Source organism: Plectropomus leopardus, chromosome 11 (assembly GCF_008729295.1).
Source record: "Plectropomus leopardus isolate mb chromosome 11, YSFRI_Pleo_2.0, whole genome shotgun sequence".
In the NCBI taxonomy this organism is placed as follows: Eukaryota; Metazoa; Chordata; class Actinopteri; order Perciformes; family Serranidae; genus Plectropomus; species Plectropomus leopardus.
Window position 1 is genome coordinate 585,362 of NC_056473.1, and position 27,194 is coordinate 612,555.

General features: G+C 43.1%; 1 protein-coding gene across 1 annotated transcript in view; it reads left to right on the forward strand.

The window, feature by feature from the left end:
* ntrk3a (neurotrophic tyrosine kinase, receptor, type 3a) overlaps positions 1 to 27,194 on the forward strand; it is a 245,384-nt gene that overhangs the window by 217,132 nt on the left and 1,058 nt on the right. Inside the window, exons 15-17 of the mRNA XM_042496388.1 lie at positions 5,607 to 5,779; positions 9,721 to 9,964; positions 23,348 to 23,506. Of these exons, the coding sequence (XP_042352322.1) occupies positions 5,607 to 5,779; positions 9,721 to 9,964; positions 23,348 to 23,506 (576 nt within the window). The remainder of the gene's footprint in view (positions 1 to 5,606; positions 5,780 to 9,720; positions 9,965 to 23,347; positions 23,507 to 27,194) is intronic.

Here is a 27,194-nt window from a genome sequence, read left to right on the forward strand (position 1 = left end):
CTCTCCCCGGCCACTTCGTCCAGCTCTTCCCGGGGGACCCCGAGGCGTTCCCAGGCCAGCTGTGAGACGTAGTCTCTCCAGCGTGTCCTGGGTCTTCCCCGGGGCCTCCTACCGGTGGGACGTGCCCTGAACACCTCACCAGGGAGGCGTCCTGGAGGCATCCTAATTAGATGCCCGAGCCACCTCATCTGGCTCTTCTCAACGCGGAGGAGCAGCGGCTCTACTCCGAGCTTCTCCCAGATGACCGAGCTTCTCACCCTATCTCTAAGGGAGAGCCCAGCCACCCTACGGAGGAAACTCATTTCTGCCGCTTGTACCTATGATCTTGTTCTTTCGGTCACTACCCAAAGCTCGTGACCATAGGTGAGGGTAGGAACGAAGATCGACCGGTAAATCGAGAGCTTTGCCTTTTGCCTCAGCTCCCTCTTCACCACGACAGATCGGTGCAGAGTCCGCATTACTGCAGACGCTGCCTGTCGATCTCCCGCTCCATCCTTCCCTCACTCGTGAACAAGACCCCGAGGTACTTAAACTCCTCTACTTGGGGCAGGACTTCGTCCCCGATCCGGAGGGGGCACGCCACCCTTTTCCGGCTGAGAACCATGGCCACGGATTTGGAGGTGCTGATTCTCATCCCAGCCGCTTCACACTCGGCTGCGAACCGATCCAGTGAGAGCTGAAGGTCACGGCCTGATGAAGCCAACAGGACCACATCATCTGCAAAGAGCAGAGACCCAATCCTGAGGTCACCAAACTGGACCCCCTCAACACCCTGGCTGCGCCTAGAAATTCTGTCCATAAAAGTTATGAACAGAATCGGTGACAAAGGGCAGCCCTGGCGGAGTCCAACCCTCACCGGAAACGAGTTCGACTTACTGCCGGCAATGCGGACCAAGCTCTGGCACCGGTCATACAGGGAACGGACAGCCCGTATCAGGGAGTCCGAAACCCCATATTCCCGGAGAACCCCCCACAGGACTCCCCAAGGGACACAGTCGAATGCCTTCTCCAAGTGCACAAAGCACATGTGGACTGGTTGTGCAAACTCCCACGCACCCTCAAGGACCCTGCCAAGGGTCCAGAGCTGGTCCACAGTTCCACGACCGGGGCGAAAACCGCATTGCTCCTCCTGAATCCGGGGCTCGACTATCCGGCGGACCCTCCTCTCTAGTACCCCCGAATAGACCTTACCAGGGAGGCTGAGGAGTGTGATCCCCCTGTAGTTGGAACACACCCTCCGGTCCCCCTTCTTAAAAAGAGGGACCACCACCCCAGTCTGCCAGTCCAAGGGCACTGCCCCTGATGTCCACGTAATGTTGCAGAGTCGCGTCAGCTACGACAGCCCCACAACATCCAGGGCCTTGAGGAACTCCGGGCGGACCTCGTCCACCCCCGGGGCCCTGCCACCGAGGAGCTTTTTGACCACCTCGGTAACCTCAGCCCCAGAGATAGAGGAGCCCACCCCCGAGTCCCCAGGCCCTGCTTCCTCACTGGAAGGTATGTCGGTGGGATTGAGGAGGTCTTCGAAGTATTCCTTCCACCGATCCACAATGTCCCGAGTCGAGGTCAGCAGCGCCCCGTCCCCACCATACACAGTGTTGACGGAGCACTGCTTCCGCCTCCTGAGACGCCGGATGGTGGTCCAGAACCTCTTCGAAGCTGTCCAGAAGTCGTTTTCCATGGCCTCGCCGAACTCCTCCCACGCCCGGGTTTTCGTCTTGGCGACCGCTGCCGCCACACTCCGCTTGGCCTGTCGGTACCTGTCTGCTGCCTCTGGAGTCCCACAGGCCAAGAAGGCCGGATATGACTCCTTCTTCAGCTTGACGGCACTCCTTACCGCCGGTGTCCACCAGCGGGTTCGGGTGTTGCCGCCCCGACAGGCACTGACCACCTTACAGCCACAGCACCGGTCGGCTGCCTCAGCAATCGAGGCACGGAACATGGCCCACTCAGACTCAATGTCCCCCGCCTCCCCCCGGGACATGGTCGAAGCTCTCCCGGAGGTGGGAGTTGAAGCTCTTTCTGACGGGAGACTCTGCCAGACGTTCCCAGCAGACCCTCACAATGCGTTTGGGTCTGCCAGGTCTGACCGGCATCCTCCTCCACCATCGGAGCCAACTCACCACCAGGTGATGGTCAGTTAACAGCTCCGCCCCTCTCTTCACCAGAGTGTCCAAGACATACGGTTGCAAGTCCAACGATACGACTACAAAGTCGATCATTGAACTGCGGCCTAGGGTGTCCTGATGCCAAGTGCACATATGGACACCGTTATGCTTGAACATGGTGTTCGTTATGGACAATCTGTGGCGAGCACAGAAGTCCAATAACCTCCAGGTCTCACTGTCGTGCCAACGTGAGCGTTGAAGTCCCCCAGCAGAATGAGGGAGTCCCCAGAAGAAGCACTCTCCAGCACCCCCTCTAAGGACTCCAAAAAGGGTGGATACTCTGAACTGCTGTTTGGACCATAGGCACAAACAACAGTCAGGATCTGTCCCCCAACCCGAAGGCGGAGGGAGGCTACCCTCTCATTCACCGGGGTAAACTCCAACGTACAGGCACCGAGCCGGGGGGTAATAAGTATTGCCACCCCTGCCCAGCGCCTCTCACCAGTGGCAACTCCAGAGTGGAAGAGAGTCCATCCCCTCTCGAGAAGACTATTTCCGGAGCCCAAGCCGTACGTCGAGGTGAGGCCGACTATATCTAGTAGTAACGTCTCAATCTCGCACACCAGCTCAGGCTCCTTCCCCACCAGAGAGGTGACATTCCACGTCCCCAGAGCTAGCTTCTGCAGCTGAGGATCGGACCGCCAAGGTCCCCGCCTTCGGCTGCCGCCCAGCTCACATGGCACCCGACCCCTACGGGTGGTGAGCCCACGGGAAGGAGGTCCCATGTCACCTCTTCGGGCTGTGCCCGGCCGGGCCCCATGGGTAAAGGCCCAGCCACCAGGCGCTCGCCATCGAGCCCCACCCCCGGGCCTGGCTCCAGGGGGGGGCCCCGGTGACCCGCATCCGGACGAGGGGAACTCTGGACCATTGGTTGTCGTCATCATAGGGGTCTTGTGAGCTACACTTTGTCTGGTCCCTCCCCTAGGACCTGTTTGCCATGGGTGACCCTACCAGGGGCATGAAGCCCCTGACAACTGAGCTCCTAGGATCACTGGGACACGCAAACCCCTCCACCATGATAAGGTGGTAGCTCAGGGAGGGGTGTCTACCTCATGGATGTATTATAGTAAAATCTGGATACAGCTGTGGGGGTGGAGCCTCCTTCATTGGAGCCTCATTAGAGCTGCTCACTGGCGCTTGAAGCAGAGAAAGCTCTTTTTCCGGGTTCAGAAAAGTGTAAAATACCCAGATCTACTGGCCCATAGAACATGCTGGTAGTGATTGGCTCGCTCACACAAATGGCACATTAAGTGCTCGAAGCAAACAGCGCTCGCTCCTCATGTGGTAGCTTAGCGTACTAGCAACAGTAGTTAATCAACGGTATAATGACAGTGGTGTTGTGTCAATTTTAATATTTACTTGATAATCAGATAATGGTATATCAATCTCTCTATACACACACACACACACACACACACACAAATATACAACTTCACAGGGAATCATTTCGTAATCACGACCGGAGAAATGAAATGAACAGAATCAAAAAGTGTCCACAAAAATGTAATAAAAGGTGGTGCCTTGTTACATTGCCCCGTATATTATCAGCAGCTCAACTTTACTGTTTACTGTTTAATAACTGTCACTAGTGCTCCCTGCTGCTTACTGATAACTGGTTGTTTGAATACAGACTGTGGACTGTATATACAGTCTCTAATACAGACACAGTAAGACTTCCATATTACAGGCTTTATAGCCAACAGCGTATGGATGTGTTGTAAGATGGTAAAACTGATGAATTATAATTTAAAAATGATGAATAACAGCAAAAATACCACCACACAGTGCAGTCCTGCGGGTCAAATGAGCATTTATTTTATGTGTGGAGAAATATTTTTATTTATTCATTTATTTTTATATTCAGAAAATGGCACATTAAAAATAATGGCTATTTAAAAATGCGTTCTGAGTTAATGTGTCTCAAAAAAAATTATCCAGTGATTTAAGGACGTCTCTTTCCCAGCGTTAAACAAATGGGTAAAAGTCTCTCTGGGCCAGTGTGCGTCACATGATGGTGTAATTCCACATTTGGCCACTATGTAAATTCAGATCAGAGCGTGGCGCACTTCCTGGGGGCTTGGTCTATCTCTCTTTCTCTCTCTCACTTGGTCTTTGTCCACCTCTGTCTCTCTGTCTGTCTGTGTCAAGCCCCCAGGAAGTGCGCCAGGCATTTTAGACATTTCTAAACCCGGAAAAAGTACTTTCCCTGCTTCATGTGCCACTAAGCAGCTCTCATAGGGATGAACGAGGCCCCACTTCCATGGCTGTATCCAGACTTATAATAGATCCATGGTCTGTTTGTTTGTCAAGCTCCCAGGAAGTGCGCCATGCATTGATGAAAAATGTTCATAGTGGCCGAAAGTGGAATAAAACTGTTTGAGTCGGTCACATGATGCACACTGGCCCAGAAAGACTTTTCCCCATTTTCTAACATAGGGAAAGAAACATCTGCAAATCAGTAAATACATTTTAGTGAGCATCATCTGTCTTTATCCCTGTCTTGATGTAAACCATCCGGTTCAATAACATTTGGAAAGTCTAAAACAGCCGCAAGATTACATTTTTTAGACCACCATTCAAGCTACCCCAGGCATTTATCTGGAAGTCGGTTGCTGCGCTGGTGGAAAAATAATAAAAGAACATGCTTTTGAAAGTTTTTCTGCAAATAGCATAGTATTGTTAATTATGATTCACACACATTTTTTTGTAATTATTATTATTATTATCATTATTATTTTGAGTTGGTTGTCCTTGCACAAATTTTCTTTTAAAGTGTAACAAAGAAGACATAATAGTATGGAAAACCCAAACACTGTCTTTAGAATTTGACAATATAAAATGTATGTCTTTATTCTCATTACCTCAGTAAAAGAAAAAAATTGTGCCAATAGGGTAACTGCTATAAGAAATCATCCTACTGTGTTGTGTATTCTTATCCTAGCAACCATCTACAAATACCCTTAAAATGACAGTAAATTCTATTCAAACATATAAGCCATGTAATAAGTTAAAACCAACATTATATATACCAGTATTTTACCATCTTGTTACTGTGGAAAATACAGTTTGTTTTTGCTGTATGGTGATATTGGTTTTATACAGTAAATTTAAATGTAAACATCAGCAAAATCTTTAACTTAGACAGAATAATCCCATTATTTTTGGGGTAATTGTATGCTTGTAACATTAGGGTATTACTTATTAATTAGAGTATTGTACTGTTTTTTGATTTATGGTAATTCAATGTGTCTGCTATGGTGATACACAAGTTTACATTTTACGGGCTACTTCTGTTGCAATTTGACAGTTTTTACCATACTTTCTACAAATATTTTTTTCTGCGCAGCCCATGTTGTTTGCCACTGGCTACCAAACTGGTACCCTTGATCTAGTCATGAGCTGGCGGTATGATCCAACATGCTCTCTCTCTCTCTCCAGACTCTAAAGGACCCCACTCTTGCAGCCAGGAAAGATTTCCAGCGTGAGGCTGAGTTGCTGACCAATCTCCAGCACGAGCACATAGTGAAGTTCTACGGTGTGTGTGTGGACGGAGATCCGCTCATTATGGTCTTTGAGTACATGAAGCACGGAGATCTAAATAAGTTTCTCAGGTGAGTTCTGCAGACAAACAACAGGTGGTGGAGCATGTGTGGTGTGATTCAAGACACTGATGGCGTTTAATCAGCTGAGGCTCCAGACCTTTGGGTGTAGAGCCAGTGGAGTTACTGCTGCTGCGGGCACACACATCATCAAAGGTTTAATTTACTAATTTTGTCTCCACTAGGCATACCTACTTAGATACCGAATACCGAATAGCTCAAATGAAACAAGAAACTATTTTTTTCGTCATGGAAAAAAAACGTTTGTTTGCACCTTGTTCTATTCTTTATCTGAAGTTGAATAGAGGCTAGTTTCATCAAAAAGACCACTTTTCTTCTAGAAAGCTGAGAAAAATGCATTTTTGTGAAAGGGAGTCTGTCAAGCAAAACAGTGATTTGAATGTTATAATTTTGCCTGACATAAAAGACATCTTAAAATTGTATTACAAATGTTATTTTATTGTAAAATAAATATGCAAAGTACAGCACAATGCAACAAACCATGGCCCCCAGTTCAGAAATTCAAAATAGAACCGGAGTCCTTTTCCATTATTCCTACATGCAGTATTCGGGCGACCAGGCCTGCTTTGAACACTGAGTCAAGAGCATGGGGGGGGGGTCCATGAGAGTTTCTTCCAGCGTCCGCTGGCGATACTGGCCACTTGACCCTCTCCATTTTTTGGGGGACATTTTATGCTAATATTGAACTGATGTAGCTTTGCTGCTGTAGTTTCAAATCACCTCTGTACAGATCACTGCTCTCTGATCCCGGCTACTCCACTTGATGCTTTGATCTACCGTCTTTTGTACTACAACTACAAATCCCAGCAGCATCAAAATTACAGACAGGGAGCGTGAGAACGCCCCCTTGTGCCAGCCGCGGAAAACACACTTTGATGTATATAAACGTCAATGGCACTTAAGCGTTGGCTTTTGAATGACGTATATATACGTCAATGGCACTCAGTGAGTTCAAGAAATTGTTTCTCCTAAAGTAAAAAGCACAATAGCATGTATGAAGTGCCAGCAAAAACGAAAAGCCAAAAAAATAAAATGAATAAGCCTGTGTGAACAAACTTTTATACACAATTGTATCAATTTATTTATAAAATACATTGATACAACTGTACACGCACATTACTGCATCCCAGGTTTAAGACTGAATTGCATCTAGAAAAGAAAATTCTGCTTACTCATCAAACGGCTCAAACTGCCTAGATAAATAGCCAATCATAATGGGGTGGCACCTGGGGTGGCCAATCAGGTTTTAGGGGTGGCCACTCCCTAGACACACCCCTGCGTAGACAAAAATAAGGACCAAACAGTTTTGGTTGATGAAGTGAGCAGCAGATGTGCAGTTATATGTAACATCAATGAAAAATTCATCTGACTAACACGTATGCCACAAAAGCAACCTTTAACTGACCTTATTTCACTGGTCACAAAATAAATGTAAACAGATAAATGTGTATGATAGCTGGCCTGTGGTAATGTGAAACCCACACAAAGTAGCAAGCTAATAAGCAAGAATGTTTCTGTGTTGCTTGGCAACAGTCCAGTCCCAGTTCAGGTGCAGAATTATTTGTGTTGGCAGAGCAAAATAAATCATTAATTAACAAATAAATCATAATCTTTTTTCCACTTTTTATCCATCCATCCATCCATTTTCTTCTGCTTATCCGGGGTCGGGTCACGGGGGCAGCATCCTAAGCAGGGAAGCCCAGACTTCCCTCTCCCCGGCCACTTCGTCCAGCTCTTCCCGGGGGACCCCGAGGCGTTCCCAGGCCAGCTGTGAGACGTAGTCTCTCCAGCGTGTCCTGGGTCTTCCCCGGGGCCTCCTACCGGTGGGACGTGCCCTGAACACCTCACCAGGGAGGCGTCCTGGAGGCATCCTAATTAGATGCCCGAGCCACCTCATCTGGCTCTTCTCAACGCGGAGGAGCAGCAGCTCTACTCCGAGCTCCTCCCGGATGACCGAGCTTCTCACCCTATCTCTAAGGGAGAGCCCAGCCACCCTACGGAGGAAACTCATTTCGGCCGCTTGTACCCGCGATCTTGTTCTTTCGGTCACTACCCAAAGCTCGTGACCATAGGTGAGGGTAGGAACGAAGATCGACCGGTAAATCGAGAGCTTTGCCTTTTGGCTCAGCTCCCTCTTCACCACGCTTCCACTTTTTACTATTAGCTAATATATGGCGCTTGTAGAACTGTTATATTAAAGCAGTATCACAGTTGAGGTTGTGCTGTTTTACTTGAATACTTGTGATAATCAGTGATGATATGCAGTACAACATCTCTCTATCATGTGATGAAGAATGTATGAATGCAAATACAACCACTTCTCAATACATGAGGGATGTAACTTTGGTTACAGGAGATTTTGTTTTCTAGAGGTCCATATGTTATTTATATTTTGACAAGAAAGGTCCCAAGATGAGTCAGACTCTGCAGCCCTACCTGCAGTCGCTGCGAGCTGCTCTGGATGAGAGCGCAAGCTAAATGCCTAAATTGTAAATTGCAGTTGGTAAGCTAATTAGCTGCATTGTGTCTGCTGTAATTAGATGTTATTTGCTCCAAGGATGCTTTGCGCTGCAGAATAGAACATTGGTACTTAGTCTGCCGCCAGGAAGTGAATTCTGCCCGTGCTTATTTATGACTGTATGCAGGTACGGCCGGCATGTGTGTGTGTGTGTGTGTGTGTGTGTGTTTGTACGCGCTTGTATGTGCATGCTTGTACAGGACTGTGTTTCAGGGAGTCGGTCTGTGCCTCTGATGCTAAGGCTTCTTTCAAGAAAACACTGCTAATTTAACCAGCACCCGTTGCCCTACAAACCACCATGTTCTCACACACTCAAAGGAACACACACTCACACAACAGATACACACCGGGCAGCCACCTCACTGGCATCACTTCCTCCATTCGAGACTTAAAAGTCAGTGAAGCTGAAAAGACACACACACATGCACACACACACACACACACACACACAATGAAACAGACAACAAGCTTGCACTTTATTGGCATCACTTCTTTTAGAGATGTTATGGGCTGTACCAGGGGTTTTAGGCATTTATTAAGTATACATAGCTGACTACAGTCTGCCTTAACAATACAAGACTGATACCAATATCAATATTTGATACTTAAATTAATCTGAAAAAAACAAAAGCAAACAATATCTTGGTCAGTTTCACCGCATAAACAAGCACATGATAAGAATCACTTGTTTTTGGTTATTGAAGAATTGTTACCAAAATATGTTGAGCTTGACATTACAGAGGGACAAAAACAGTAAACACAGGACCCACAGCAAATGTAATCCGCTAGCAGTCATTAAATTAACAGTAATAATGAATCCAAGGAAAAAATAAAATGCAAAATATCTGAGCATGAACAGTCACTGCAGCATGTTCCTTTGGAAAATAGTCTTATCTAAAAAAAGCATTTTTTTTCATGGCATTTTGTTCAAGCATGCTTAGACATATCCAAGGACTGGTTGGTCAGTTGTTGAAAAGCACTGCTTTGATGAGATATCAAATAAAATCATGGATCAGAAGAATCCCTGTGAGGCTGCCTTTCAGTTCACAGACAGTGTTTCTCGAATGAACCAAACAAGTGTTGCAGTCAAATATTTACTATTATGGATTATGTTATCTTAAAATGTTTTAAGGGTCTACAAGTTAATGTTTATATTATCATAAAACAAACTGAAAATATGCTTGTTTAAGGAAGGATATTTAGTTGGGTTCTCTAAATGGACAACATTCCAGTGCAATATAAACATGTGAAGTTAATGGGCCACAAAATGTAACAGCAGCAGTATGGCTCCTTACTGTAAATCAGAAAATGTCAAGCTGCATTCCACTGGCTGAAGTCAGGGTGTGTCAGACAAAGATTCTTTGATCTGAAATATTCCCTGAGGTTCTAACTCCCTCTGCAACTTCCTTCTCAGAGCCCATGGACCAGACGCTATGATCCTGGTGGACGGACAGCCTCTGCAGACCAATGGGGAGCTGGGTCTGTCCCAGATGCTTCACATAGCCAGCCAGATTGCAGCTGGGATGATTTACTTGGCCTCTCAGCACTTTGTGCACCGTGATCTGGCAACCAGGAACTGCCTGGTGGGGAATGGCCTTCTGGTGAAAATAGGAGACTTTGGCATGTCAAGGGACATTTACAGCACAGATTATTACAGGGTAAGAACATAGCTGTTTGTGTCATGCATAACATACCTTTTGTTAGTGTTTTTTCTTCAGCTATTTACCCAAAATGAAAAATAACCTTGCAGTACACAGAATGTGTGTCTCATTTACACAGAAATCTAGATATATTGACATCAGTATTTCATGGTGTAACTCACATACACTCTACACTCTATCTCTAAGTATCCTATGGCAAGATACTGACCTCCAAAGTGCTCCCGATGGCTGCTCTATGGTGTGTGGGTGCCAAGCCACTTGAGGCTGATTCCAGAAGCCTGTCAATCCCCAAAGACCCCCGTATTAAAATACCAAATTTTACAGCAGAAATGTCACCATGCACAGTAGCCTTGACCACCAGTGTGTGAATGTGTGTGTGTTGTTGGGGGAATGTGACTCTGTAGTGTAAAAGCGCTTTAAATAGTTAAAAGAAAAGAAAGCGCGGGTCCAGTTACCATGTTCCCATGAGATTAACCCATTCATTTCAGAAACTGTGCTTCTTCTGATGTCAACCTTAGAACAAAATGTCAACTTTGACCAATGCACACTGATCATAATCTAGTTGCTAGCATAGCCACTGGGGATTATGATTGTGGATCTGGACTGTGATTGTTTGGAGGGTGTAGATTAACTTCTAGTAAAAACATTTGTTTTGGTGTAGTTGAAACTTAGAATACATTACTCATGCAAGCTCACCTTTGGAGGTTTTCATTGTCTGCTTCCACTCCACACTGACTGGTTTGGCTTCCCGAATGTCAGCAGTAGTTGAATTACGCTCTACTATTGTACAGCAGCTGCTATCTGGACTGGCACTGACATTATAAGTCTCTGTATAGCCTCTCTGGATGTTTTAGGCTGCAGCCATCTTTTTTAATAATTGGTTATTTTTAATAAGCCCTAGACTATAGATGAGATGTTGAAAACAATCACGAGTCTCTGATGAAAAAACAAGAAGGCTTTTTGTATGTTCCCTGCCTGTGTCAAGTCAAGTCAATTGTATTTATATGTACATAGAAGAGCTTCATCTTCAGATGATGGTAACAACAGCTCATTTTCAGGAGACTCTCAGCACTGTAATGGGCATGCTGGAAAATAATTAGTATTGGCAGTAAATGTCAGTAACTCCACTGAGACCCAGCCGTCTAAGTAGCTTAGGTGGACTGTCTCAGTAGGGCTTTTGGGGGATGGCAGCAGAAAAGGCTGACTGACTATGTTTTAATTTAAATCCTGGTACAATTTAACACACAGAATTGTCTTAGTCTGTATTTACTCATGTGCACTCACCCCCAGCTCAACATCATGTTGGGTTGTTAATGTTAGATTTATTTTGCTGGATATATATATTTTTGTGCAAGGCAGCTGCTGGCCATTTGGGTGCCCTACTTGTTATGGCTTTACTTATTTTCTTCCTCACTTGTTACTGGAGGAAGGGGATCAAGTTTCAAAACAAACACATGCTGCTGCAAGACCGGGCAGGGAGGAGGAGTCGCCTCTGCTCCTGAGCCCTGATACATCCAATAACGCACGTAGCGTGACTTGTGACCACAACACATGATTATTTTGAGCAAATTAGTATAGTAAAGGCTTATCTTATTGTCTATGTACTTCAGCTTTACTTAAAATAAAATAATTCGACATTTAGGCCTGTAATTGTTAGTATGATCGGTTAGTGCCTCAGTTAGTGCCCCCTTGGCACCGTGGTGCCCTGCGCATGTACATAGCGGCAGTGCTGTTTTTGTGTCACCACCAGCTTTGAGTCTGAAAGGTAAAAAAGAAATGTATGTGTTGCTGCTTTAAACTGAGGAAAGCAAATTAATTTGGGTTGAAATTACTTCTTTGTTAAGGTTGCAGGATTGTCACCATAGTTACAACAGTAAACACTTGAAGTTATTTGTAATCGGTCATAGTTTTCAGACCTTGCATCTGGGTTGCCCTCCTGAAATTGTACTTCAAATTTCTCCCTTTTTGACACTTTGTCCTGACAGCAGGTGTCTGAATATTGTGCCACACTGTGTTACATCAGACGCTCTCTGTCTACACTGAATTGGTTAAATATTGCAGTCCATCATGTAAATGTAAGTGCTTTTGTCAAGCATTGTGTTAGATGAAGAGGCCCAGACCAGAATATCTTTGGAGGTGATCTCTGTTTTTTTTCTGACAAAGGAGGTTAATAACAAAATCCTCCATCAATCATCATAGGTTTGCCTTTAGCCCCTCTCCCATGGAGAACAATAGCAAAAGGGCATGCAATACATTAAAACACAAACAACAGGCCTGACAACAAGGTCGCTTACCTCCCCCATGGAATGCAACAGCAAAAGGATAGAGGTAAGGCAGGAAACACAAGGATAAGTGAATGTAGGGGTACACAAAGTCTCAAACATTCCACATATTGACTGGAGACCTAACATGTGAGGTTACAACTATTTGCACAGATTTTGTGTAATTATAATACTAAACATTATTTACAGATGTGCTACTCTGTCACACATATTGCTGCTGTATAACTGACTTTGTTACATAACCAAACCACTTACCAGCTGTGGTCTCAAAGACGTAACTACTGGAAAGATGGGTGAGTATGCGTGTCCTTATCAATCATATTAACAACAATACTATTGCATTAAATACTCGCAATAGATATTGTTGTAGCTACCATACTTATTCATACCACCATCTCCAACTAGTAAAACAAGCTCGCTTACTAACAAGCTCTGCTGAGCTTTCCCCTCAACAATACTTACCAAACATGTTCAGCTCCCTGGCTATCTCCTTCAACCTAGATGACAACTGCCAACTATGTTATTCCTCATTTTGTCCTAGTGAATCAGTATTTGTTTTCACCGTGGTGCTTTCAACGTAAGCGACAAAATTAAGATCGAAACATTACATCTAACAAAGGTTTTGGTCAAAAATACGCGCTACAGTGGACTGTTTCACTCACAGGCAGTTAGGACAGTCCAGTGGAAAACAATGTGATCACACTGATTAAGTCCAGTTGGGACACAGTGTTCCACTGTAGACTGCTGCTTCATAACTGTTTGTGTCTCCAGACTGCAGTCCTAATTTGTAAACTGTCGTGTTTTTGTGGCAACCTGGATGATTTTGGTTATCCAGTTTGTGAGCAGTTCAGGACATTTAACAGGGCTTCCTTTGTATTTGCTTGTGGTGGAATGTAGACCACTGTGATAATGACCGATGTGATTTCAGTCAGTGTGTAAAAAGAGTCACCCGGTTGAGTGTTGCTGTCCAGTACTCCAGGATTTAGCCAAGGTTCAATTAAACAAAGGACATTACAGTTCCTTATATCCCAAAAGAAGCTGACAGACCCAGAGGTGATCCAGTTTATTATCCAATTTATCTTAACTAGCAGGATGTTTGACAGAAGAGATCTGTGCGGTTGGGATTGCAGCTGGTCTTTAATACCATCACCCATGCCATGATGGCTCCTCAGATATAGACATGTGGATATGGATTTGGTTTTGTTTGTCCATGTGGTTGGAGTTGTGGCCTGTGCCCATCTTCTCCACCTTTCTCTCTAATATTTATTCTGATGTTAGCACTTGAAAACATAAATCAGCCAGTCTGCAGAGTCGGCAGGAAGAGAGTGGAACGTTGATTTCCGAGTCAGTGATGTGTGTCTTAAATTTATCGATCATTGTTATCACAGAAGTACAATGGGAGGGTATAAATTACACCACTATCAGTAAAGCTGACAGAGAGGTGACTGGACTGGTTTGTGCCTGGTAGATAACATGTTTGTCAAATTTGACTAATTGAATCCTCCATTGTTGACTTTGACTCCTTTAAAAATGTAGCAATCCTGCTCCCCTGTTTCCTAGTTTTCCTGGATCCTGGCCGTAACTTTGGCTGTGCCTGACCGTGGTGATAGCTGTGCTAGTGCTGTGAACCTGCCTTTGGTTGTGCTAGTGCTGTGGCTGCACTGATACTTTTCCACCCTGCTTGCCCTGATCGTGGTCTGGTCCTGGTTGCACCGATGCTGCGATCTTTTATCACAACCCTCAACATCATTATAGAGTGCATTTTATAATTTCACACCTATCATCATATATGACATGCGTCTGTTGCTATTATTGCTGTGCCTCTCTCCCCCTCTCTCCCCCTCTCCTCCCCTCTCTCTTTCTCTATCCTTTTTGCCATGAATTTATTTCATTTGTTATTTACGACATCTATTGCACGTCTGTCAGTTCTGGAAGAGTGATCCCTCATCTTCCTGGGGTTTCTTCCTTTTTTTTCCCTTGTTACAGGGGTTCTTTTTTTAGGAGTTTTTCCTTGGGTGATGTGAGGGTCTAAGGGCAGAGGGATGTTGTACACTGTAAAGCCCTCTGAGGCAAACCATGTTTTGTGATAATGGGCTCTATAAATAAAATTGACTTGACTTGACTTGACTAGCTTACATAGCTTTTTTCCCCATTTTTCTTGGTATTTTTTCATGTCTTGGCAAGTCAGCCAAAAACTCTTTTCCAGACTGCAGTTGAGCTGTACGTCTGAATTATCCGAGTCATCCAGGACTTCAGGTCAGACAGAGTGCATAGCCTTTGTCCTGAACTCATTGCTGTTTCCGATCAGGTAATGTAGATTGAACATGGACTTCCAAAGATTTAAAGCTTTTGAATTGCTGGCAGTTATAGGTGCAGACAGAGACAGACAGACATCAGGGACTATTGGTTAATGGGTAGTTAGTTGTAAAGGTTTTGATATCATAAACTTCAATTTTGTAATATTTTGCTGGGTTGCCTATGTCAAGAGCTTGAGTGGGTTGTCCTCTTATCGGAAGGTCAGCGAATTGATCCCTGGCTTCTCCAGTCAACATGTCGAAGTATCCTTGGGCAAGATACTGAACCCCAAATTGCTCCCAATGCTGCCTCATCGGTTTGTGAGTGCGTATGAATGGGTACTGAGTAGCAGGTGGCACCTTGTACGGTAGCCTCGGCCACCAGTGTGTGAATATGTGTGCGAATAGGTGAATGCGATATGTAGTGTAAAAGTGCTTTGAGTGGTCTTAAAAGACTAGAAAAGCACTATACAAGTATAGTCCATTTACCATTTATATTAGCCCTTGGTTTACAACCTTACTTTTACACCTCTAATGATAAATGATTGACAGAGGGATGATTAGACTGACAGCTACTTATTATGACAAGCAGCACTGATTTAGCCAACAATAAATGATGTTACAGCAAGCCACCAAATAAAGATGTATGATTGCTTTCTACTAGCCAAACACGATGCATGGTAAGGGGGGTCAAGGAACGAAATGTAACCTAAGCTAAGGTTAGTCAGCTCAGTGTAACTTTATGCAGCATGGATCTGGTTGCTTTGTGATTGAGTAATTTGAAAACAGCAAGCTAGGCAAGGCAAGGCAAGTTAGTTCACATAGTAGACACAATGCAAATCAATTTGCTTGACAGCGGCATGGAAATACATGAAATACAACACATTGAGCAAACATCAAAAGTGCTAGTAAGTAGGCTATTATGGGGCCAATAGTCCACATAGTAAGAATATTCTAAATATGGTTGTAATGGTTCTTATTTATTTTCCAGCATTTTATCAAAATGATGCCAGTCAATAACGTTTAGTCTCATGTTTGTCACTGTTTCAGCCGATGTCCAATAATTTATTGCTTGCACCTACAGAATAAGCAAGCCCAATATAACTAGATATCAGATGACAAGATGGCACATTCCAATCATAGACTTTATATAAAGATGGATGACATGACAGCTCTTCAAAAGTGAGGCCAAAACATCCCGCCCCCTCCATGTTAGTGGGTTGGACATGGGCCAAACTAAAAACTCAAAGTACACATCAAATAAAATGTTCCTACCCTCATGTTTTTTCCAAGTGTTTTTTTTTTTCGTTTTTCTCATAGCTTTGTTTTAAATACGTTATTTGACACTATAAATATGGATTTGGGCATTATGATTGACAGCTGTTTGCGTCACTTATTGTACCCATGTTTAATGGCACTGCTCACAATTGGTTGGATTTGTTTCAGCGGGAACTTGATACCGTATAGATCAGGCATGTCAAACATACGGCCCGCGGGCTGGACCCGGCCCGTTGGATGATTTAATCCGGCCCAGCATAAATTTCTGAGTATGTCAAAAAAAGAAGCGAGTCTCTAGCTCATTTCTATCAAAAGTTGTGATTTTTTAAAATAAATACAAACCAAATGCTCCCTCCGGCCGCTAGAGGGCAGTAAATGTGTAAAAGCGCTCACGCCCAGCATGCGGCACTGACACGAGTTAGTCACAGGAAATAAACACCAAGTAAAAATAAACCGGCAATCTTGCGTCACCGTTCACCACTACTAAACAAGTTATCGGTCAACACACCCTTCCCAAAATGGCACTGTCAAAAAAAAGAAAAGTGGACACGGAGTGCAGAGTTTTCCAGGAAAAATGGACTGAGAAGTATTTATTCACAGAAGTGAATGCAAAACCAGTGTGCTTGGTATGTAATCAGCAAGTTGCAGTGTTCAAAGAGTTTAATATTCGGCGCCACTATGAGACTCATCATAAAGACAAGTATGACCACTTGAAAGGACAAATAAGGAAAGACGAGATAAACAAATTGGTCGCTGGTCTGAAGAAACAGCAGTCTACTTTTACGCGCAGCCGCGATATCGCTGATGGGGCTGTAAGAGCCAGCTACGTTATTGCCAACGAGCTGGTGCAGGCATCCAAGCCATTTTCTGATGGGGAGTTTGTAAAAACATGCATGCTGAAGGCTGCAGAAGTCGTGTGCCCTGAAAAGCGACCTGCCTTTGCCAATATTAGTCTAACGAGGAACACTGTCGCAGATCGGGTGACAGAACTCTCAAGTGACTTGAGCAGCCAACTGAAAGAGAAAATCAAGTCATTTATCGCATTTTCAATTGCAATAGATGAGAGCACCGATGTCACAGATATTGCTCAACTGGCCATATTCATTAGAGGTGTTGATGAAACTTTGACCATCACCGAGGAGCTGCTTGAATTGGTGCCCATGAATGACACCACAACAGCAGATGACATTTTCAGCGCTCTCGTTGGAGCGCTGGACAAGGTGGGAGCGGACTGGTCCCGTGCCGTGAGCCTGGCTACTGACGGTGCGCCATCAATGGTCGGGAGAAAGGCAGGCGTTGCCACAAAATTCCGTGACAAAGTACAGACCGCAAATGGAGGACAAGAGTTTTGGGCATTTCACTGTATTTTGCATCAGGAGGCGTTATGTTGCAAAACACTGCAAATGGACCATGTTATGAGTGTGGTTGTGAAAACTGTCAATTTCATCAGAGCGCGCGGTCTAAATCACCGTCAGTTTGACACATTTCTCAGCGATAATGACATTCATGCTGGCCTACCATACCACACTGACGTGCGGTGGTTAAGCAGAGGTGCAGTACTCAAGCGCTTCTTTGAGCTACGAGGGGAAATTGGACAGTTCATAGAGAAGAAGGGACGCCCAGTAAAGGAACTTAAATGCAAGGAATGGGTGCAGGATCTTGCGTTTATGGTTGATATTACACAACACTTGAATACACTTAACACTACATTGCAGGGCCGTAACAGAGTTGTCACTCAATATTACGACAGCATAAGTGCGTTCAAGATGAAACTGTCACTGTGGGAGACGCAGCTATCCAACGGTGACACCGCACATTTCTCTTGTCTCACAGCTGTGCGTCCGAAGGCACCGGACCGTCCCGATAATGATTTGGATAAATATAAAGACAACATAACAGATTTGCTGCGAGAGTTTGAGCAGAGGTTTCAGGTATTCAGTGAACTTAAGAACAAATTTGGCTTTTTTCGCTCGCCATTTACAGTGAAGCCTTCTGATATGCCAGCTGACATTCAACTCAAGCTTATTGACTTGCAGTGCGATTCCGCTATGAAGGATAAATTTGGGTCCGTGGGATTGGATACGTTTTATCAATATCTAGTGCCAGGTTACCCCAAATTAACAGCCATAGCTGCAAAGGTTCTATCCATGTTTGGGACTACTTATCTTTGTGAACAGGTGTTCTCCGTAATGAACAATAATAAAACAAAGCAGCGCTCAAGGTTAACAAATAAACACTTGAATGACATTGTTAAATGTGCTGCTACTCAGGATTTGACACCTAATATCGATGCACTTGTGAAGGCAAAAAGATGCCAAGTTTCAGGAGCCAGCAGCAGCAAGTAGACTGCAGGAGTGCAGTGAGAGAGAGAGAAAAAGTGTGATGACACGAAATTTGTTTGCACTCATGAATACAGATCATTAAAAATAAGATTAATCTGGTTTCATATTAAAGACAATTAATATTGTGCAGTATATTCTCAGCTTCAGTAGGCCCAGCCTAGTAGTTTGATCTGATGTAGTCTAATCTTATTGCCCATGCACTGCTATAACTTTTTATTTTATTTATTTATTTAATTTATTTTATTTTATTTTGTATTTCTTTTTTTATTTATTTCAAAGCAGTATGAAAATTAAGGCGAAAATAGTTTTTTCATAGCTCCCACTTGAGTTTGTTTAGTGTGGTGAGTTGGTTCAGGTGTAAAACTGCATTCACTCAACTGTTAAAATAAACCAGTTGTTAACACATTCACCGCCAAACATGAAAATCATTTTTTTTCCATTGTTTGTGAATAAATGTGTTGTGCTTAGAAAAGATCCCTTGTCATCCGTGATTATAATATGTAGGGTAGGCTACAAATGTAGGCTGAATGATAAAGCATAGTACTGAAAAACAAAGCTAAATATTTGGAGTTGACATTCTTTTACTGATCCGGCCCACCTGAGAACAGAAAGTCTGGATCCGGCCCCAGAGCCAAACTGAGTTTGACATGCCTGGTATAGATAGGTTCTGCATTCACTCTGGCTCCAAATAATGTCACCAGCACAAGATGGCAGCAGCTGTATCCAGTAGTGCTGCACAATTAATTTAATCACAAAAGCAATTGCAATTTCAGGCTGTGCGATTCCATAACCGCATAAAAGGCTGCGATTTGCATATTAATGGGGGAGGATGTGGAAAGTCCACCTGCAGCCAAAGCCAAGAAGAAAACTTTTGCCAGTTAATGAAAAAAAAACTTTTTTCTAATATTAAGTTATTTTGAAAACAGTACTGCAAAAACTTAAGGTTTTGTATTTTTCTTATTCGACTTAATATTTTTACAGGACCCTATTGTTACTGAAGTAATTATTATTATTATTATTATTATTAGGGCCCAAGCACCACACTGATAAGAGTCCAGGCCTGAAGACATCTATAGTGCAATTTTGAATCATAGTCAGAGTGCCATTGGTAGCAGGAAATTTTTTTTTTTACTCTTTGATTTTTCCCCTGTATATTTTTCCCCCGGTTAACTCAATTAACCCCATATTCAATTGGAATACTGTAAAGACCTTCATGATGCACAGAAATTAATCTTTTCAGTTTTCATCAAACGCGATTGCCAAGGTAACGCATGAATTGCCACAAAACAGGAAGCACTTTGTGAGAGGCAAAGAATGCACCAAAACTCACCAAACGTGGCACACATATCAGAAGTCCTAAAATGTGATATTTAATATGATATTTTTTGCATTTATGTGTCAAAATGGCTCTGTAGCACTCCCTACAGATTTCAACAAAGCAGCCCCTGCAGTACATTTCACCTAGAGCTACAAACCTTGGGAGGCATGTGTAACCCAAGACCTACAAAAAAGCCTGTTGGATCCATACCATAAACCCAACAGGAAGTCTGCCATTTTGAATTGAATGTGCAATTTTGACTTATTTTTGGCCATTTTCAGGGCTTGCAATTTTTCGATCTTCTCCTACAGATTTCATCTGATTGACTTCAAACTTTGAAAATCCTCTCAGAAGGCCTGAGACATCAAAAGTTATTACATTTGTGAGTTTTCGTCACATCGTGTGGTTGTTACTGGGCCAAACATTTCCATGTCTCACCATTAACCAGGAAGTAGTTTATAACTCTGAGGGACATGGACCAATCTTCACCAAACTTCACGTTTGATGACTGTCTTGCCCTGAACACATCTACATGACAACTGCTACGATTACTTTTAGTGCCCCCTACTGGCAACATGAAATGTCATGGAAATTACATGGTTTCTTCTTTGATGGACTGCTCCTACAAGTTTTATCCAAATGACTTCAAATCTGGTGACAAAACCTTTAAGACCTTAATGATGCCTCCCTCTGAAGTACAGGTTTACCATGAACGCTGTTGTAACTTCACTTTTCATTGACCGATTGGCCCCAGATTTCACAGTTGTGGTCAGGCTGCAGCCCTTAACACATCAACATGTCATTGAACTATGATACTCACTGCGCCACCTACTTCCAACAGGAAGTATGGCTTCTCACACAATTATCCTTTCATTGACATGAAATTTACATTGTTTGGTCTCCAAATGATGTAAACCAAGATGACGTAGATTTTGTGTGTCCAAAGGAAGTAATTCACCATGTGAAATGTCTCATTCAAGGGTCCAAACTCTCTGCATACTTTTTCCAACTTTCACTGAAATGGATGATTGCGTCACTCAGAGTCCTGCCAGTAGCCTCAATTTGCGTAGGGGTGTGAGGGCCCATTCATTGCTGCTTGCAGCTTTAATTTATTTTGATGTTATTGTAATCGCAATCGCAATATTGGTCATTATAATAGCAATCGCACATTTTTACCAAATCATGCAGCAATAGTATCTGGGATATTTGACTTCATTTTTGTACATTTTGAGAGAGCAGAGATGCATTGGCCATCTCTATATACAGTTTATGATTCCAATGAATTTCTGGCGTCTTTAGCAAAAATATCTCTAGCTTCTGGATTTACTTCAGTGATATGTGGCCCACTGAATGTGCAGTAGTGTTTTTCCCACTGGCCCTGCATGTGAGTTCCTGATCATCTCATACAATTTTTATAATGCAATGATGTCCTAGATTTCGCAGCTTTTCTCAGATAAAGGAAAGTTTCACAAATATGAAAATCACATGGATTAAAAATGCATAATAGAAAGCATAATAATTGATGGTGATGTCATTTGGTAAGGCCATGATATATTAGTAAAGTTGATTTTGTTTTAACAAAGCTGAAATAGAAAGCAGAAAGAACACGCAAGCTTCGCATAGAAAGCCCACCCCCACCCAAGATGTGAACCCCACCCCACCCCGTGTTGGAACCTTGGAACAGGTGAGGCGACAGTGCTAACCACTACACTACTGCAGATATACTGTGCATAGATCTTGATGATGAATAATAATATGATAAAATCTATGTTTCACAAGGTGACAAGGTGAGATGAAAAGGTTGTTAGTGGACTATTGGATGTACAAAATGAAAGGAAAGGAGAACAGAACGACCAACAACGGCCATGTTGCAATTATTTTTGAGTGCTGTATCAACAACAGTTGGAGCAGCAACTGACTTTAAACTTCAGTAAATAGTCAGCAATAGGATGTTTCACTAGCCTGCAAAAACACTTGCACCAGAGCAGCTTCAGTTGTTGCTGCAAGTTGTTAGGTGTAGTTCAGCAGTGAATAAGCAGCCATAAGTGTCTGTTATTGTGGATGGTGCAACAAGTAGCCTCACCATCATAGATCATCATGGTGATGCAGCTTGATGTTGAGGTGGACTGGTAACTGTCTGGGTACTTACTGTGACTTATATGATCCTTGCATATCCATGAAGTGTCTATCCATAAATAGGTCAGCCCGTTTCATTGTTGTGGACCTCGCTGTTTCTTAATCTTCTTGACTTGCTGTGACTGATATGACAAAAAAAACTTTAAACCAGCTAAGATTTTTCATATATTTGTTTTATTTTATGCAAATATTGACTCTGAAAATGAATCATGTCATAATGTGATTCTTCTGGTTGACATATTACATCACATACCAAACCAAAGGACCAAAGTTAGCAGGCAACAAACAGGTTTCATGTTGAACAGTGAGAACATGGATAATCTTTTGGACCTTTTCTACTTACTTTATACTTTACTTAGTACCTTCGTCTTGTTTGTTTTCTTTTGTTCTTATGTTTTTCCTGGCTATTTTCTAATTGATGTAGTTCAACCTCTTTGATGTAAGCCCAGAGCCTGGACTATGGAGAATGTGCAGGATGTCTAGTTCAAGTCTGGTTGAGGCGCACACATAAAAGAGTAGCTCGATTCCCATCTGTGTTATTTAAGTGTGTTAATCCAACTGTAAGACATTTGACTTGTATGATTTCAGTCTGATGAAAAATATGTATTTTAAAGTCCAGTTTTAGTCAGACTAACACAATATTTTGACTTTTTGCAACATGATGTAAACGCACTGATTAATTTAACCTGCACCAGGGGAGCACCCCCTAAAGGCTTTGAGCACCTTGGGGCCATCATGTCCTGCAGCCCCACCTGAGGGGAATCTTGTTAGCTGCCTTATTTAGCCCCTTTTGCACTGTGCAAAGCCCACTAACACCCACCAGCACCTGGCTCTTTTATGTTATAGGATAGGATATAATCAGAGTTCACACCTGGGTCAAATGATTCACCAGTGGTCATGGATATTAATTGCCTCTGGCTCTGGAGGCCACTGATGAAAACACAACAACCGCCCAAGCAGCGCTCAAATATCGATCCAAATTAGTCTCCACCGAGTTTAAAAGAGCGACTAAATAGAAAGTGATATCAGAAAGGAAGTAACCACTGCAACGTTTTCACTGGGCTCCATGCCTCTTTTTACTTATAATGGACTAACCTAAAAAACCCATGACCACGCGCTAATTTAGTTGGAAAAGATGTGAAACATGGTCAGCAGAGGGGTGTGGGTGGGAGTGGCAGGGCGACAGGAGTAGGTGGTTATAGGCAGACAACAGATGAGTCAAGGGTGGGATGACTAGGGGCCAACGTGTCAAATTCATTGAAGAAAATATTAAGCTTGTTGGCCTGTCCAAGCTGCCTTAGACTTTTCTGTTGCCTGAAACCAGTTTTGGTCTTCATACTCCTCCAGACTTCTCCCAGTCCAGACCAAACTCAGAGACACTGAGTGGGGCAAGGGCGGGCTGAACAAATGAGTTGTGGGTAACTCCACAATGAAATAAGATTAAGTAACTGTATGGGAAACACTGGGTTACTGAATTGTCTGTTGGAAGGGGCTTAGAACAAAGAGGGGAGAACTGCAGGAGGGAGTGTTTACACAAATTCTTACTTTTTTTTTGTTTGTTTGTTTGTTTTTTGTTTTTTTTTTTGCTTTTTACAGATTTCTGCCTTCCCCAGCTGTAATATTTTGGGAGTTCACTCTTAATGCTGGCCTAATGGTCCCCCAAAGCACCATGTGTAAAATATTCATCATCACACACATTTCATGTCCATCATTTGTATGTGTGTGTTCAGGTGGGAGGTCACACTATGCTGCCTATCCGCTGGATGCCTCCAGAGAGCATCATGTACAGGAAGTTCACCACAGAGAGTGATGTGTGGAGCTTTGGAGTCATCCTGTGGGAGATCTTCACTAACGGCAAGCAACCGTGGTTCCAGCTCGCCAATAATGAGGTACACTTTCACTTACCTTTGTATCCACCTTACCTGTGGGGGCACTACTGTAGAAATTATTATTCGTGAAAGTTACAGTGAGATAGTGCAAGTGGCAATAAGGTAGTTAGTCGCATAAAATGTCTATGATTAGTCTCAATGGCAAATCTTGATGATCAACCACAATCAACCACAATGGTTCTTTTCAAAAGTGATTAGCCTTCAATTTTAGCAAATACGTGTGTGTGTGTGTGTGTGTGTGTGTGTGTGTGTGAGGGTTTGTCATTGGATGTGGTTTGTAGTTGACGGGGGGGGCCGCAACAACACCCCCCAAACTCCCAGGGGCAAGCAGGCCAACATAACACATCTTGCATAAAGGGCAATTCTTGAGTTGTAACCCATTCATTTACAGTGTCTCATTTTGAGCAAGTAAGTAAGTAAGTGAGAGGGGAACAGAAGAGGCTAAGGATGTCTCAGACTTCAGTTTTATTTTTGGTTGTTTTTGTTTCACTTTTTAATTTCTTTTATTCTCTTGTGTTGTATGTGTGTTTTGTCCTGGTTTTTAAAAAAAAGATATTGAAATTAATTGGAGATTTTTAAGGACAAAGGGTCCTGCCAAAGCAATGTTTAGCCTGTAACCATATTTTGACAGTTGATTTTCTAAGTTTAATTTTAGTGTATTCTGCTATAGATGTTGCAGTTGGACAGACAGTTCTAGCTGGCGAGAAAACAGACAACATGAAAGGGACTCAAGTGTGTAACAAGATGGTGAATCTGTGTCTGGGTCCTCTTAGAGCCAGTGCAAAATATGGTGAATGCAAGCAGCCCAGTAATACATCATAATGACTTTTGGAATATTGGAGTGTTTTCATTAATAGTCATAGGCAGCTTATGGTTCCAGAGAAAAGAAGAAAAAAATGTTCATATTAATCACGAGAGTGATTGTGTGCTTTTTCCTCACACGTTTAGTAGAATGAGGAAAAACAGCGCAAATTTCCCTGAAACAGGAGTTAGGCAAAAGCAATCGATCACAGATACACTAGCTCAGCCTACACAGTAGATCAGTGCTATTATATCTCGATTTTAACAATAAAGAATGAAATAAATCATGTATATTAAACACTCTTTCAGCTTCCTTAACATTTCTTTTAACATTAAACAGGTTTTTAAAGTATTTCAAATGTTTTAATCCTTTTTATCACTCTTAATGAAAATGTATTACAAATAAACATATTATATTATATATTTTATATACATTTTATATAATTATATACATAACTTATCATCTATTAAATTCTCAACAATTTTTATTCTAAATTATTAGGGCATAACTTTTCAACTTAGCACACACACTATAACACATTATAAGCCTGTTCATTATTGACATTGGCATTAAAATTCAATTCAGGCCTTTTCTCTACTTCACAGGAGAAGAGCAAGCATGGTATGCAAAATAAGGCCTTCTTTGAGCTGCTATATACCGTGATGTTCGGACTGTTGAGCACCTGAATATAAGCTGTACCAACTAAATTCTAAAAGAAAAAAAATTGTACATATATAGGCCGCATTTGTCTATAAGCCGCAGGTGTCCACGTTTTATTTATTTAAATAAATGCTTTTTTTCCCAAAACAGTGCCTGTGTGTTACAGGCAGTAACACAGCAGTAATATGGCAGTTAAACGGCAGGAACACAACTGGTTAAAAAAATAACCTACCAGAAAAGTCACTGATCGCTATCTTCAAAACCACTAAAGTCTTCAGTGTCGGAATTGAACAGCCTCAGAATGACTTCATCACATACTTTCTCAGTCTCTCTTTCGTTGTCGCTCTCAATTCCACTTTCGTCTCAAGGCAAATTTGTGCTTTTGCTGTCCTCTTCATCACCCAGCAGTCCAGCCTTTCGGAACCCGTTGGCGATCGTGGATTTTTTTTACACTACTCCACGCTGTCAGGATCCACTGGCAGACTTGAGCGAAAGTTGTTCTTCGCATGCGGCCAGTTTTGGTGAATGACTTCTCGCCGCTAGTCATCCAGGCCTCCTACTCAACAGTGGAAACACCTCGGCCGTCTGCTCTCTGTGTGTTCACCCAGTCTTCAAAAATGTTTTCAAGTTCGGGCCATTTGCTTTTATTACCTCTGAAAGCTTTTGTCATATTTTTGCATTGAGTGAGTTCTTCACGCTGCCATCTCCAATGTCTCTCCATCAATTCATTGATGTCAAGGTTACATGCAGCAGCTCTATTTCCTTCTTCGACAGCCAGATTGATTTCCTTTAACTTAAAATCTGCATTATATGCATTTCTTTGTGTGTTTTCCATGATGAGGGTGTGTGCATGATGCGCAAAACACAATCAAACTAGTGTCTTCCTCAGCGCATTATCTCTTCCACCTCGCTCTTGCGCTTCCTGCTAGAGCGCCCCATGGAGGCCGTTAGCCCGTAAAAATCTATAGATTAGCGGCATCATTGTTTAGGCCGCAGGGTGCAAAGTGTGTGAAAAAAGTAGCGGCTTCTAGTACGTAATTTACGGTATTATCCATTCCCTATTGATTTTTTCCCCTCCACATCCCTCCATTGTGGGATGTGGAAAATGTCAAATAGTTTGGGAATTCCCTGCCCTCCGCATCTGCTGCCAATTCCTTTGCCCTCTCAGAGAATGGAATTCATTTCGCCATGACACCTATGATGTCCACTCTCAGAGTCTGTCACTTTATTTGGCCAAAATGCAGAATCCCTGAAATCAAGTGTCTGATCAGTCTCTGATCCAGCCTGCTCAGACCCTCCGACAGAGCAGTGGACCCCTCCTGCATCACTGTGATGCTTCCTGTCTCTCTCTTCTCTCACCGGCAGCCTGACCCTGTCCCTCCACTCCGTGACAGCGGGCCCCTCCCGCTCCACTGTGACTCTCTCTCTGTCTCTCGTCTCTCTCACCGGCAGCCTGACTCTGTCCCTCCGCTTCGGGGCAGCAGGGGCCCCCCCGCATCACTGTGACGCTCTCTCTCTCTCTCTCTCTCTCTCTCTTTCATCTCTTGCTCTGGTCTTGCCTCACGCATGGCCCTCTCTGTCACCTGACTTTAGCTGGAGCTCTCACCTCTCTTATCTCTTATCTTCTCTGTGTCTTTCAAGCTCAACTGCTTCTGCCAAAGGTAACGTCTTGTGTCAGGCTATAAGCTAATGGACGTTAACATTGGAGCTAGGTCACATTACAAGGCTGGTAAACGTTGGCGCTGTTTCTTACCTTGCTCTACATTGACTTCACGAGTCCCAGCTTCACCATCACCTTTTTTAAAATATTTGTTTAGAAAATCACTCAGGCCTCTATTTTCTTCTTCTCTTCTTCTCCTTTCCTTCCTTTTCTGAGCACCGGACTTGTGCTGACTGGACATTTTGACAGGACTGAACTTCAAATCAAATGACAACATCAAACTTTGATCAGTGGCCAAACCATTTTTGTGTTGGGGGTGGGGGGATTCTTGACCACTATCTCAAGAAAAAAGCTTTCATGCAACTCAAATATTACTTTTTTTTCACATATAGGAATATTTTTGAATTTAAAAAAAAAAAAAATTCCATAACTTAATGAGGGCCAAGTTCTGCCCGGGACAATAGACCCGTTTGCCCCCCCCCATCAGCAGCCGTGATTCAATTTAATTAAATTGAGTTTTATTCATAAAACCCATTATCACAAAACGGAAGGGAGAGAGGAGGAGA